Genomic DNA, 14,264 nt, shown 5'->3' on the forward strand with positions numbered 1-14,264 from the left:
GTTAAACATCCTGAATAATCCGGATACAATGGAAACCTTCATACGGATAAGTGCTGGATACAAAGACCAAGATATACTTGATGCTCCTTTTCGGCCAAAATGTGCCTGGCTCCATATATTTCCATACAAAAAGGCTGGTTGGTTTAACATGTAAATTCTATTACTCGATCAATTTTTCACCAATCGAAATTTTGAACCGTAACTTCTGTTGGTCTTGACCAGTTCTATCGTTATTACGGCTTATTTTCCTAAAAAATATCAATACAAAGTTGGAATAGCTGTCGAAAGACAAGGCATTTTTTTGTAGTCTTTAGTTGAAATGCACCATATTTGAGTGAAGTAAGTGTACGCTTTGATGACAAAAGGAGCCTCAGTTGCTGACAGTCCCTGCCATTTTGTCAATATTTCATGCATTTTTTGGCCAAAATTGGAGTAATCAGTGCAAATTGAAGATAAGATCATGGTCTTTCTACGACTGGTTTCGAAACCGCCAAATTCGCAATATTTCATATTTATATTACAGTTTGTATGGCCCTGGTATCATCCCAAAAGGCCCCTACAATACATTGACCATGTCTAGAAACAGAGTACTGTACTACTAGTAGTACTAGTTAACCAAGTGATGTGTTGATTGGATTTCCCATGTGCAGGATGTGATCGTGCGGAATCGCATTTTCAAGCATAAGGTCCTCCAAACGAGCTCCGGTGTGCGGGCTTGTTTGGTTGCGAGTAAGATTGTTCTTCGCCGTGAGTTTGTGGGCATTTTGGAGTTCTCAAGTGTATGTCCACTGCCTTGGCATACACGCGTTGCTGCAAGAGGAATACGATGCCATAGACATAGACGGTTGTCTTGGGTTTCACTACATCAACACCAGCATGCTCATTAGCCTGTTAAGAGCATCTCCAACTCTACAGAAGGAGCTCACACGTCGTGTTGATGGGTTAATGTTGGGCGAGGGGCATCGTGTTCTGGAGATGACAAACCAACGCTGCATCGTCTCCACTTGTCTCGGTCGCGGATTTGGAGAGCAGCCACTTGAATGTGTGGCTCGTGACGAGTTCCCGCACTGACTGCTGCTTTTCCCCGTCCGCGACAAGCTGTCGCTCGGCTTCCACGGCGTCGTCGTACGCACTCCGACTCAAAATCACTTGTTCCAGCGCATGGTCGTCTGGGTCGAACGTCAGCACCCGCAGGCGGCTCGCTTGGTCGTACGATGCCTGCACGGCCAGCTCGTCCATGTGGATGTTGATCGGCACCGCCTCGGGCTCGCGCGTCACGAAGTTCTCGTCGTCGACGGACTGGAGAATCTACTTCCAGCATGAGGGTCATACATACATGCAAGGAATATTGGACTTATATGGAAGGAATATCGTGTGTGTGACGCCCACGGCGCACCTTACGAGCGTTGTCCACCCGCGCTCCGTGCTTGCGTACTGTGAATGTCGCCCACACTTCGGGCAGAGCATTCGGCTTCTTGTGGTGGATATAGTTGAGACTGAGACGTGTGGACGACGCCAAGCCTGTCGTGGGACCCAGCGGTGTTTGAATGTGCCGGACCGCGAGGAACTTTTGCAGCTTCGACCCGCCCATGAGCTGAAATGGAAACCGTTTCAGAATTCCTCCAATCGCAGGTGACAACCAATGTTTCATTTATTAATGTTGAATAGAAGGCGTCAAGGACTTCTTTTCTACATTGGTATAGAGGTAAAAAAGTAGGAACCACTTTTTCGTTTTGCTAAAAATGTGAATACCGGTAGAATGTTAACCAAGATATCTCTGAAGCTCTCCCGCCATACTGTATAGGCCTACGAGAGCATCACAACAGTTGTGCACAGCAGAGTGATACATCGGAGTACGCTCGTTTGCACCATCCTAACATAGAAAAAGATGCGGCAGCGCATCACTCCTCGCAACGAGTGGATGACCTCCAATATGCTGCTTTTGTTGTGATCCATGAATTAACTGTAAAATATGATTTCAATTTTTAAGATACATTGACTTATTTATGGAATTCGTAGGGAGATTGCCTCCAATGAAAACACTCGTGTACAGTGATTGGATAATTCAATCACAAATCCGTGCTCATCACGAAACACTATTGACGATAGTCGTTGGCAATTCAGGCTGCATGATACCAGTGCAATTATGCGACGATGGGATATCATAGTCATGTACTACGGTAGTAGTTTCGACATCAACGTTGACTGTAGTAAGCATCCATTCCGTCACCACGACCTTGCCCGCTTCAAAGGCATCAGCTACCGTCGGGCGACTCCAACGTGCCTCTGCATGGAGTAATGTAATGCCATACATAGTACATACTAGTACGTCAAGGTCCTCAAAGGTAAACATCCAACCACGTGATATTAACGACACTCCTGAAGTAGAATTTATGCACTCGTGTGCACTTGAATTGGAGAAATGTAGATAGGCCACTGTCAACAACTTGACCCGTAAATAGTTCAATACTTGCTTCATACAGAGATATACTTACTTCTCTTGTGTGCTTGCGGCCCACATACTAGTAAGAATTTCCATAAAGTCTTGATATTCGCAAACGCGTCCAGCTCGACTATCAACATATCACTATAACTCTTCCATAACGATCTCTCCTTCCTACTACGTACTAATACAACGCAGCACAACTTGCGCACTGCTAACGTGACATACCTAGTGCTATCAATGGCATTACCATTAGGACGCCTCACACACACACATTCCCTTTTGGCATGCGACGTGTACGATAGAGGAGGATTGGCAAGTTGTGATTTTCTTGAGATCTCATTGGATATGAAAATCGTAGGACTAGCTCCCTACGATTTCGTCAATTCACAAATGAACTGCGAAATTTTATGTTTGCTACAAATTCGTATATAACTTGGAAAAAAAACGAGGTGGAGGATTTCGAAATGTGAAATGTGAAATGGCGAAATCGTAGGGGTGTGCGCCTACGATTGCATACAAAAGTCAAGTTCTGGCCTACGAATCCCGTAGAATGACTAATTAAATTCATTTGAAATTTTATTACTGTAGGTGTGGCGAATTGCAGGCAATTTTGATCATATTATTTTAAACCAATACAAACATCAAGGTTTTTAAGGAGTGTCATGACTCAAAAGCACTCAAAGCATTTGATTACGATACAAATCTAAAATGTAGTCCAACATGCTCCATGATACGTAAAAAAACAGTAATTCACTGAGAGCAACAGTTCCATTGTTGTAACAACGCATTCCAGTGGTTAGCTATCGCTAACCACTGGGGATGCAACTTAACCCCGGGGTCCGAGGGTTTTGAGGTTTCAGGGCTATGTACTGGTTCATTTGAAGGGAAATGATTACGTAAGAAACTTGCTCTCAGGGAATCTCAACATCACTTAAAATAAATAATAGCATGCCATTTCTTTAACCTAACTGTCCTTTAAAAGTATGTTGACCTTCTTAAACAGCTTCTCTAACAACATCTCTTAATCAAGTGTACATTAGGGAGATTTCGCAATTCAATCTGTTCACGTCCGTGAGAAAAATGACACGGACAAGACCACGGACACGGATTAACTGTAAATTTAGACGATTTCGCTGTATAAATAGATTTCCGCGTCCAGAATAAACATAAGGAATCTGCTACTTTGCAATAATGCTGTCGTCAAGCGCTCTTGCTTCGCGAGGCCTGCCCGTCATCGCAGACTTCTGCTCGCACATTCCTACCATCGGTCAACAGTGTTGACTCAACACCATCCAAATACACAGAAGCCTTCTGGAACTTTTCGTGGTTGTCGAGGATCAGGTGGAACCTGTGCGATGTTTTCTTGCTGTCAACGTCGAGCTTGGCAAGAGAAGCCAGGAACTTTAAGCAAGTTGCACGCGAGCACCCCCCAAGACTTCATGACCACATGTTGGAGGAATGGTCGCTCGTGGTTGGCCATTATCCACAGCGCCAAGTCATCCTGGCTTCTCAACCTGAGCACACGAAACCATCGAAGAATGGAACCCTCCTGTTCGGATAACCTCTATTTCTTATGATTATCCGAATCCGCGATTGGTGCTCTTTTCACCGATTCCGCTATAAAGTTTCATCAGTTTCCGTGATTGTACTAATTACTGAGGGTAATTATTACGGAAACGGACACGGATTACTTTGCGAAATCTCCCTATTATAAATACGATTGTAATTAACAGTGTAAGCCTGTTATTACTAAAAAGTTACTACCAGTATGGTGCACGTTACCTATAAACTACCAACTTTCATAACATTTCCTTCCTGCTACTTCGATTTCATTTCTCAAAATTTTAGCAATTAGAGACGTAGAATCGAGAGATCAATCTAAAGTCTGAGACGAAGAAATTCTACGTCTCAGACTTTAGATTTGGTGAAGAATTGGTCAAGAAATAGACATTTACATATTTACAAAGCGGTATTTTGCATGGGCGAATTGAATTTGGCTGTACTAGTATCTTGATCGTTGTATTATACTACTAGTAGTATCCGTACACCATATCCGGAGGTAAATGGACCTTTAACCTACCTCAAAAGTGATAAAACGTATGCGATCGTGATTTACGGGGTAACTTATTTTGTTTTTTGGGTTTACACTTAACTACATTAAATATACGTTAAATAATTTTATTAAGTATGCGTTAAATAATATAACCTCCAGTCTTGGATTTGCCCATTTTCCCAGGTTTTTGGAAGGTTATACAGTAACGTTAGACGATGTGCACCATACAGTGTAACCATGAAAACACATAGGTGCAATAAATCGTGGCGTTTTATTGGAGATTCGGTATTTATTCCGTACCTCGTTGAATCTAATCTCGCCGACTGAACTGGGTACCAATCTTTCCCATTGGTCAATCCGAAATTATTTGTCGCTGATTGGCTACAATATCATTTTGGATTTCTGTAGGAAATGGAAAGTGGATACTACAGCAAGCGGGCAAGGTCGTGGTGATGACATGCATGCTTACAGTCAACATTGATGTCGAAAATACTACTGTAGTGCATGACTATGGTATTCCATCGTCGCATACATAATTGTACTGTAGTATTAGCAAATCAACTATCTCCGCCCAGTTTGTGCTCGATTGAATGAATGGGAAATTTGAAGAAAATCGACAATATCTTCTCATGTGGTGCTATCAGAATTAAAACTTTGTGGAAATTCTTGTGTGGGCCATAAGCACACAAGACCCGTAAGTATATCTGTTACTCCGGAGTATAAAGCAAGGATTAAACGGGTCAAGTTGTTGACAGTGGCCTGTCTACATTTTTCCCATTCAAGTCCACGCAAATGCATAAATCTACTTCAGGAGTATCGTTAATATCACGTGGTTGGATCTTTACCTTTGAGGACCTTTTATGGCGTTGCGTTATTCCATGCAGATGCACGTTGCAGTCGTCCGACGAAAGTGGATACTACAGCAAGCGGGCAAGGTCGTGGTGATGACATGGATGCTTACAGTCAACATTGATGTCGAAAATACTACTGTAGTGCATGACTATGGTATTTCATCGTCGCATACATAATTGTACTCGTATGGACCGATTGTCAATAGTGTTTCGTGATGAGCATGGATTTGATTGACATGTGAATTATCCAATCATTGTACGTACATGTACATGAGTGTTTTCATTGGTTAACAATTAATATGAAATCGTCCATACGAATTCCATAAATAAGTCAATTCATTTCATTTGAGTGGCCATGCTCTTGAGTCCCCAACAGGGCCATTTCAAGGTGCATCTCGCGGCTAGTACACCTAAATGTATAGATATATAAGTCGTCGAACTATTCTGCGCTTACATAGAGCCGCCATTCTACAAGCCATCACGGTGCCAGAATATATTTCGCACAAGACCGGTTGCTTTAATGTATACTAGTAATACTTATGTTGCTCAATCCTACGGGTACGGTTTGCTCACACTTGCGTCCACACGTCGGTAATTTAGCGTGCATTGGGAGCTGCACTGCGAATAATGTCGATGAGACTGTTGTCCAACCATTTTTATGTGAGCTTAGTGCGGCGCGAGTGTTGAGAGCCTTCAGCAGTAGAGACCTCCAAATGGAGTTATCGTCCACGGCAACCAACTGAGGAAGGAACGGACGGGGCAAGTACAAATGCAAAGAGTGTCAAGTAACATATTTGGGATGTTCAATCTGCCGCCCTATTGTAGGCTATGTGCTTTCCTTCAATACTGCAAAACTGGTTGCAGTTTTGTGAAATCGAAGTTAACTTGTCACATCACATCGACCACGAAGTACAACCCGCTGCGACCACGAACACTAAAAAGCTTGCGATTTCGCTACAATTAGGATAGTGCGGTATATGTATCGCAATTCGTGGTCAAGACGACCGTGACATGGTTTCGGTATTTTGGTTTCAATTGCAAGCTGGGCAGATTCATAGCTTAAAACTGCACTCTGGATGTTGGAGTACATGCTGTCAAACTAACTGCACCGGCATTATAAACCCTGTTATTAAAAATACACCCCGATAATCATATACCGACCTGTCGTTTGAACGGTATGCATACCGGTATACCATGTGACGCCATTGAAACATCAGTCGCAGTCAATCACCAAATTGTCGTGTATAGCTTGGCTTGGATTGAGTTTAGTCACCCTTGTGGTTTCCCACATTATTATACGTACATAGCCAATAGAAATGCTCCGCTTACGGCTCGACGTACGTCGTGCAAATTCGATTTATATCACATAATCTCACATATCTTGAAATATGTATTGAGGAAATCTCGATGGAAACGGAATTTTCCGACCCTTGTCGTCCATAAAGCCCTGTAACCGGTCGTGTAAAAATCGTATTACTAGTATGGGATTGAAATCACGGCCAAAATTCAACAAGTGATGCAATATTATCTTAGGGTCCGTCTGGCAACATGAAATATGACAATATTCTGACCCAAAATGCCATTTTGGGGCTAAATTCAACAAATCTGATAAAAATGGAAACATGTCTTGTTGAAGAGTTTTAGCCCAAATCCATTCATTCCAGGTGGGATTTACTCCATGAGGAGGTTCAAAACGCCATATTTTAGGGTACTTCCCTGGCAACATTTCAAAACTAATATTCCATTTTCTCGCAAAATGCCATTTTCAAAATGGAGGTAAAAGGTCCATTTTGTAAGATGGCGTTTTGAACCTCTTCAACGAGTAAATCGGACGTGGAATTAATGGATTTGGGTTAAATCACTGCAAGAAGACATGTTTCAATTTTGATCAGATTTGTTGAATTCGGCCCAAAATGGCGTTTTGGGCCTGAATATTGTAATACCAGACCCACCCTTACAAAATGGACCTTTTAACTCCATTTTGAAAATGGTATTTTTAGTTTATCCCACATTGCCAGAAAATGGTATTTTTAGTTTATCCCACATTGCCAGAAAATGGAATATTAGTTTTGAATTGACATTGTTGACATCAGCATCCGCGCCGGCCACGAAGCTTCAAATACGATTGATTCAGGGGGATTGTCATCCCAGTGCCGAGGGATCATGCCATTGCGTTGCTTGGTTCAACACGTCCAGCCAATTCACGGCACTACTACCGTCGTACAGTTGAAACACAAAGTTGCCGTGGTTGGTGTCGTCGTCGGTGTATTGCACGCGGATGCACTGTGAGTCGTCCATAATACACGAGCAAACGCAGTGCAAGTCCAGTCGAAGCACTGGCTGCGATCGATCGTGATCCACATACACGACAAGGGTGTTGTCGAGCACACACATGAAGAGCTTAGTGCTCTTGGGTGGTTTCGTCCGGCGGCGTTGTTGCGTCATCTCATAAATGTACCCCGTCGAGTGGCCATAGAGTCGACACGGGACCGACACACATGACCACTTGAGCATTGTCGTGAGCGGACTAGCGGTAACTTCGTTGCAAAATGCCACATTCGGATGGCCTGGTTTCAGGCATAATATGGGATACAGTAACGCATGGCACGACACGGCGGACGATGTCACAGGGCCAGCGTATTGGCCGAGAAACTTGAACTTGTTCCAAATCGTAGTCACCTGAATTGCGGTCACGACCACCGTCGCACCATGGGGTGTCACTCCAGGTACAAAGAACGCCACATCGTTTGTATTCCATTCGACTTGGCCGACTGGGACATGGGAACGGTACTTCTCCGTGGGGGTTTGAAACGTACAGATGGGGGCTTCTGCTGTTGGAATCACGTCGTTAGAAGCCGATGCAAACACTTGAATGTGCAAAAAGCACTTTGCCGAGCTCGGTTTCGTGGCATCTGAAGGTATGAGGCGCCAATGCTCGAGTCGATAGCACACCAAACTTTGTGTTGTGGTCAGTTCAGACGTGGGCGGTGATAAACTCACGACCATTCGCGCCGACGCCGACGCCGACTCTGGCATGTCGACCTGCGACAGCGTACTCTTGGGAGTTGATAGCTGCAAAGCTCGAAACGTCGTCGCATGCTTCGTTGTTCGTCGGTAGGCCCTCCATAGCTGCTGGATGGTCACGACGGCGCCAAGGACGCGGCGGTCGTTACTGCTGCGGCCATGGTCGCTAGCATGACGAAATCGGTTCCACCACACATGGAATCGTGATAGTACTCGTTTCAGGGGGCTTATGGTTTGCTGTTTCAACGGGCCTTGCTTGGGTGGACCTTGGAGGCGTCTTGTGTGCACAACTCGATGCGTTGAGCTTACTGTCCTGAGTGGAAAGTCCCGATTCACTTGTTGCCACCAGCGTTGAATGGTTTTGGCAGCAGCTTCGTGTACTACACACTTGTCGTTGTTGCTGTGGATCTTGGCTTGGCTTGCTTGTTTGTGTGGTGGACCTAATGACGTCGTGATAGCACTTTTCGTCCGTGGATCTGCCTGTCGGGGGCTACGAATCTGGCGATTTCTAACACTAGGTGACGTGGCAAGTATGTACGGTGGGCAGCCATCATCGTCGTCGTGGCTGTCCATGTCTACGGGTTTACGATCCCATCGCAAACTCTGCCACATGTGGCGATACGCGCGAAGTTTTTCCGTGTCGATGACATGGCGTCGCCGGTGGGCTCTCCACGCAGTGCAAATACGTCGCGCGGCCGCGTCGTTGGTCAGCAACTTGCTCGTCCAAACAAGAGCAATCGCATCGGGCTTGGCGTTACGATTGTCGTCTGCGTGAATTTCACAGCGTAGTAATTTGTGTGGCACGACGACCACGTCGTCCAACGACATGTATCGGTGCCTGGTACACCCAATGACGACATGCAAGAGTCGCCGTGGCGTCGTTAAGAGTAGCCGTTTGTGAAGCCCAGTGCGTCGCCTTTGAATACCACCAGTGGCGGACTGAGCATGCCGCCACCGACGCTGCAGAGTCGCTATCGCCACCACAGTCGTCAAGTGCACACAATGTGTCCACGATTGATAGACAAAGCATGGAGCCGTGTCGTCGATTGTCCGAGCCTTCTTCACGGGTGCGATGGATGTGCCGTCGTTCGGCGTGGTATTCCACTTCAACAGCGGTACGAATTGGTTCAAGGTGGCCCACTGACCATGCATCGTGACGACTTGGGCATGGGTATCGCCTTCGTCTTTGAGGATTCGAGCGCCGCGCCATTGGCGACCGGTAGGGGCCATCACGCGGACGTGACCGACGTGGACGGTGCCGCGATGGGGCGGATCTAGGGGATGCAATACGGGGCAACTGGGCACTTGGTGTTTCAAGAGCAAAGAACAGTCGGTGGTCATTTTGATCAAGTAATTTGGAGCATGCGTTGATCGAAACGCGTGGGGATACCACATCGTGTCGCGCCACATCTCGACCGCTTCCACCACCGCGACCGACGCTTGAATCATGGACTGCAGCCATACGTCGTTCACTCGGATTTCGTTCGTTGTGTGCAGAAGCAGGTCTTCACGGGCTTGAATGCAATGCAAGACCCGCAAAGTGCATTGATGGTGGACTGTGAGTAGCTGGACCTGGCGCGCCATGCTCGCGAGACAGCCGCCGTGCACGGAGATAAATGTATCTCGATCGATATGTGGGATTTTCAACTCTTCCCACATCGTCTCCATGCGCACCCGCAAGCGATACCTCAACGCATCGACTTCAGTTCCTGCGAATTCCATGGGTTGCTTTCGATCTTGGTCGATGAGTTGCCTACATCGCAGAAGCACATGTGCAGGACTCTTTCGCGCCACACACACTTTCCGAGGTAGCTGTTCCATCCACTTGAACGATCCGCTCGGTTTCGCAACTTGTAGCGGACGAGGCAGACCGGGGTGTTGACGCAGGATGATCTGGTTTCCACGACGCCCATTAGGTTGCCTTTGCGATGGACTGCGGTGGCTCCCGCTCGCCTTCCTCGATGTACGGTATTTCTTCACATGTACAGCTTCATTTCCCTTTCCGAGGGTTGCTTCATCCGTCATTTCCGCCACGCTTGCATGATACAGCACACTGCGCGCCTTTTCGATTTGGATGCGGGAATCCGGATAAAGAAATTCCGGATAATTTGGCGGGAATTCCATGAACCAAACACAAATTCCTCTGCCCTGCGGGATTCAAATGAATGCGCCATTCCACGACGACGCGATGCTGGACGATGCCATGCTTGTGGATGCATTAGACGCCATCGAGTACATGAATGGCATCTCGAAGGAAGCGCCCATCGGTGATAACGGAAGTGCCAGCAATGGAGATGAACAAAACCTCATCAAGCAAGACCCCAGTTCGTCCGCAGGTTCAGCTACCACTCCGCAGCCAACAGAAATGGTACTCCCAACCAACGTCGAACGGACGTTAGAGGAATCCAATGTAGCGTCCGTTGATGCATCAGACGCTTCTCCGTCAGCCAGTTTGGTGCCAGTCCCAGGCAACCCCATTGACGTAGCTCCCGGCACAGCCGAATTTACCCCATCACCCATGACGCAAGACAACTCGTCATCCCCACCATCCGATCTTAAAAGCAAGCCTACGACTTCGTCTCCGTACGTGAAGGTCATCGTGACCAAGGAGAGCGGTCTGCTGGGCTTTGGCGTGTTACCGGTCAAAGGGGTTTGCGGGATTCAAGTGTCGACCCTGCAACCCGACTCGAGCGCCGCCAAAGCCGGCTTGCGGGTCGGCGATGTCCTCCTCAGGTTGGACGACACGGACGTGAGCAGCATGCACATGTCGTCGATCATCCAGATCCTTCAAGCCGTGTTGCCTGGGAAGCCATTGCACATATCGATCTTCCGGCCGTCGGTGGCGGTGCCCACGACATCCCCGATATATCATTCAACGCTGCAACCCCCTTCATCCTTGATGCAAAGGGCCGTCTTCAGAGATCCGTCGTCCGCGGCGGCCCCGTCGGCCAAAAAGGCCAAGACCACGCCGCCTTCATCGAAATCATGGTCCACCATGACATCCACGGCGTCCCTTCAAGCCGAGTCGGCGGCGCTCAAGAAACAACTAGACGTGCTGACCAAGGAACTCCAAGCAGCCACCGCGGACAAGGCCAAACTCGGAGAAAAAAACGCTATGTTGCGGAAGCGGGTGCAACACTTGGTCATTTCCGCCGACGAAGGCAAGGTCCAGTTCAAAGCCGAGTGCGACCGCCGCATTGCCGCGCTCGTGCAAGACAACACGCAGCTGCAGACAGCGCTGGCCACTGCCAAGGCGCAAGCTAGATTGGACAGCCGCGCCGTGTTCGACACGGATGTGACCATGGACATGAAGACGCAGCTGGAAGCGTTGACGCGCCAGGTCGGGCAGTTTGAAGAACTAGACAAGAAGCGCAAAGAGACGAGGAAAGCGCATGCGCAAGTGGAATTCAAGCTCGCAGGTAGGGTATTTTGGGATGGCGGAATGACTGTGGGTGTCGTCGCTGTAGACAAGTACAAGGCAAACCTGCACCAACTGCTCGTGGAGACGATTACGACGGAGCTGAAAACGATGTCGCAGATGAGAGCGCAGTCCAGTCTGCGCACGAATGCATTTGGCATAGCCGGAACTGCCACCGTTATCCCTTCCCATGTCAAGATTCAGCTCGAGTTGGTGCGGCGGGTAGCGGTCCATCGGCTGTTCAACGTACACATGGCCGCGGATTCCCTAGGGTTTCCACTGCTAAGTGCGGTGCACGTGACGTTGACCGACAGTTCCATGTCCGAGGTCAGAAAAAACACTTTGACAAATCTGTCTAGTTTTACCCAACAGTTGGCTGACTTTTGTGCTAATATTCGCCTCATTTATCTCTCGATCGATTCTTTGTATACTGAGTATTGTGAATTCGCTATAAACTTGCAAAATTCGCCTGGTGTGTCGAATCAATATTGAGGAGTTCTGATTGGTTGAATATACTTGTCCTTTCTGCAAGAGCCAATCAAATCCACTCAAATTTGGATTAGCCAATAGCGTCGATTCGTGATTCGATTCAGTGGCGAGATTCGATTCGACGCCTGTAGTGAGTCTAATCACACTATTAATAGTCTACCGTAAGTCTCACACTAATTGGATGTTGACAATGGTTTCCTGCATTGTATGTAAACCGTTGTCCTGTAGTGAATCTAATCACACTATTAATAGTCTACAGTAGGTCTCACACTATTTGGATGTTGACAATGGTTTCCTGCAATCTGATTGGCTAAATCCTGGTATCGATGAAACAATCTCGTATTCTGACAGAACTGTAGGTGTTTGGCAAACAGTTGATGTACGAAGAGCGGCCGGGGTTGCACTTAGTGGCCGTGGCTCCGATGGTATATGTGTACTGACTGATGGATATGTCAAGTTTAAGCATAGAAATGTAGGAGCTACAGTACGACCCGACGACCGAAGACCTGCTCGTGGTGTGCAAATGGACAGAGCAAAACGTGATTCGCGAACTTGCGCGGAATATTCGAATGTAACATGATAAAGCTCATAGAAACGAATGGAGTATACAGCGAGGATGCAACCAGTATGGAGCAGGGTGGCAGCATGAGAGGGATGGTGGGACGACACCTACGATGTAGAAGTGTCGTCGTCCAGGCGGTTGAGTTCGTGGCACACGTACTCGAGCTTCCCGCATACGAGATGCAAGTTCGCTTCGGTGCGTTCACACCATTGTTCAAACAGCTTCAAGTCGTCTACTTGTGCCTGGAATCGTCTCAACTCGGCCTTCCATCGCACCACCTTTTGATGCCGTTGGACTTGGACCTTGCCGAGTTGAATGCATGCATCTTGGATGGCTTGCTGGGTCGCAATGATGTGGTCCATGGCGCCGTCCACGTGTTGCCCCAACGACCCGTCCATCGCTTCAAACGCAGTCTGTATCTTCACATGAGCCGCCTGGCGCGCCGCTTTCTGCGATGCTTCCAGCGCCTGCAACTCAACCTGGAACTGATGTTGGAGCATGATGTTGTGGGTGCGATGATTTAATACTGTCGGGAAGAAGTAAATATTCCACCAATCCCAATCGAAGGATTCAGTTTGGAAATGTTTGATTGGATGAAATACATACACCAATGAACAGTCGCCTGTTTTCCCAATAATGCAATCTTTCACGGCGACCCAAACGCGGGCGTTGCGATACTTTGTCGCTCTCCATGCCGCGTACATGCAGAAACGAGGAATGAGCCTCGGTGGGGATGATGCATCCCCACATGGAGCTCCATTTGACCTCCGGTGTCCTTCCTTTGAGCTTCATCTTGAAAACTTTTATCTCTTGGCGGTGCACAAGGCAGCCGACGAAGTTGTCGCGGACGCGCAACGAGACTTGCACGAGGTGATGGTCGAAGAAAAACTCTCGTTGCTGCCCAGCGTTCGCAGCTTCATCACTCGAGAGCGCTTTGACGTCGCCGTCTACACTGACAAGCAGCAAGTGGTACCAGGGATGTGGCTGACTTCGGCGCTGAGTCTTCACGCGATGCTGGCGCTGGACGAGACATCACCGCCCAAGTTCCGACGGACTCTGGTCTGCTGCACAAAGCGGGAGCCGGCCCCGCTCCTCGAAAGCGACGGCACGATAGATCTCATGGTAGACGACGAACACACCATCGACTTTGCGTTGATTGTCAAGCGCCTCCGTGAGAGAAAAGCAGTGTGTCCATACATGATTGTGTACTGTGACTCGGGGATTTCGCTGAGCGGCGCCGTTTGTATTGCGTACATCATGGCTACCCACTTCCTTCCATTAGATGCCGCCATGGCTGTCGTGCGCGCAGCGAGGAGGCTCGTAGAGCCGTCCGACGTCTTGCTCTCGTCACTTCAGGTGTACGCGTCCAAGTTGAAGCTGGACGTTGATTCCGTCGATTTGTTTAGACCTTTGTAATAAAA

At 47.7% G+C, this 14,264-nt stretch overlaps 5 protein-coding genes across 6 annotated transcripts; 3 read left to right on the top strand and 2 right to left on the bottom strand.

Annotated features, from left to right (window-relative positions):
* Positions 1–495: 495 nt before the first annotated feature.
* On the bottom strand, positions 496–1,644 carry H257_07464. 2 transcript variants are annotated; one of them, XM_009833002.1, is made up of 3 exons: positions 1,397–1,591; positions 927–1,308; positions 496–860 (listed from the first exon to the last, which is right to left on the bottom strand). In XM_009833002.1, the coding sequence occupies exons 1-2, from the start codon at positions 1,589–1,591 to the stop codon at positions 943–945; spliced, it is 561 nt and encodes a 186-aa protein (XP_009831304.1). In that variant the 3' UTR covers positions 496–860; positions 927–942. The 2 variants fall into 2 exon arrangements, with proteins under 2 accessions (XP_009831304.1, XP_009831303.1); XM_009833001.1 differs by having other exon boundaries at positions 496–1,308; positions 1,397–1,644.
* A 5,731-nt stretch (positions 1,645–7,375) lies between these two features.
* Positions 7,376–10,434, top strand: H257_07465 (hypothetical protein). Its single transcript, XM_009833003.1, has one exon. It carries the CDS (start codon positions 8,730–8,732, stop codon positions 9,147–9,149), a length of 420 nt encoding a protein of 139 aa, XP_009831305.1. The 5' UTR covers positions 7,376–8,729; the 3' UTR covers positions 9,150–10,434.
* Positions 10,435–10,535: 101 nt separating this feature from the next.
* On the top strand, positions 10,536–12,856 carry H257_07466 (hypothetical protein; the record flags this gene model as incomplete). The annotated part of the gene is made up of 4 exons (XM_009833004.1): positions 10,536–11,793; positions 11,842–12,119; positions 12,641–12,706; positions 12,758–12,856. 4 exons carry the CDS (start codon positions 10,536–10,538, stop codon positions 12,854–12,856), a joined length of 1,701 nt encoding a protein of 566 aa, XP_009831306.1.
* On the bottom strand, positions 12,820–13,358 carry H257_07467 (hypothetical protein). The gene has a single exon (XM_009833005.1). It carries the CDS (start codon positions 13,341–13,343, stop codon positions 12,951–12,953), a length of 393 nt encoding a protein of 130 aa, XP_009831307.1. The 5' UTR covers positions 13,344–13,358; the 3' UTR covers positions 12,820–12,950.
* A 121-nt stretch (positions 13,359–13,479) lies between these two features.
* On the top strand, positions 13,480–14,259 carry H257_07468 (hypothetical protein; the record flags this gene model as incomplete). Its single annotated transcript, XM_009833006.1, has 1 exon — positions 13,480–14,259. The coding sequence occupies one exon, from the start codon at positions 13,480–13,482 to the stop codon at positions 14,257–14,259; it is 780 nt and encodes a 259-aa protein (XP_009831308.1).
* Positions 14,260–14,264: the final 5 nt, after the last annotated feature.

Source organism: Aphanomyces astaci (genome assembly GCF_000520075.1).
Source record: "Aphanomyces astaci strain APO3 unplaced genomic scaffold supercont1.15, whole genome shotgun sequence".
Lineage (NCBI taxonomy): Eukaryota > Oomycota > Saprolegniomycetes > Saprolegniales > Verrucalvaceae > Aphanomyces > Aphanomyces astaci.

Bases quoted from the DNA above. Each gene is read 5' to 3' on its own strand.
- H257_07464 (XM_009833001.1), bottom strand. From the start codon at position 1,591: ATGGGCGGGTCGAAGCTGCAAAAGTTCCTCGCGGTCCGGCACATTCAA. The intron at 1,309-1,396 runs GTGCGCCGTGGG...TGCTGGAAGTAG, and splicing joins GGGTGGACAACGCTCGTAAG to ATTCTCCAGTCCGTCGACGA.
- H257_07467 (XM_009833005.1), bottom strand. From the start codon at position 13,343: ATGCTCCAACATCAGTTCCAGGTTGAGTTGCAGGCGCTGGAAGCATCG.
- H257_07465 (XM_009833003.1), top strand. From the start codon at position 8,730: ATGGTTTTGGCAGCAGCTTCGTGTACTACACACTTGTCGTTGTTGCTG.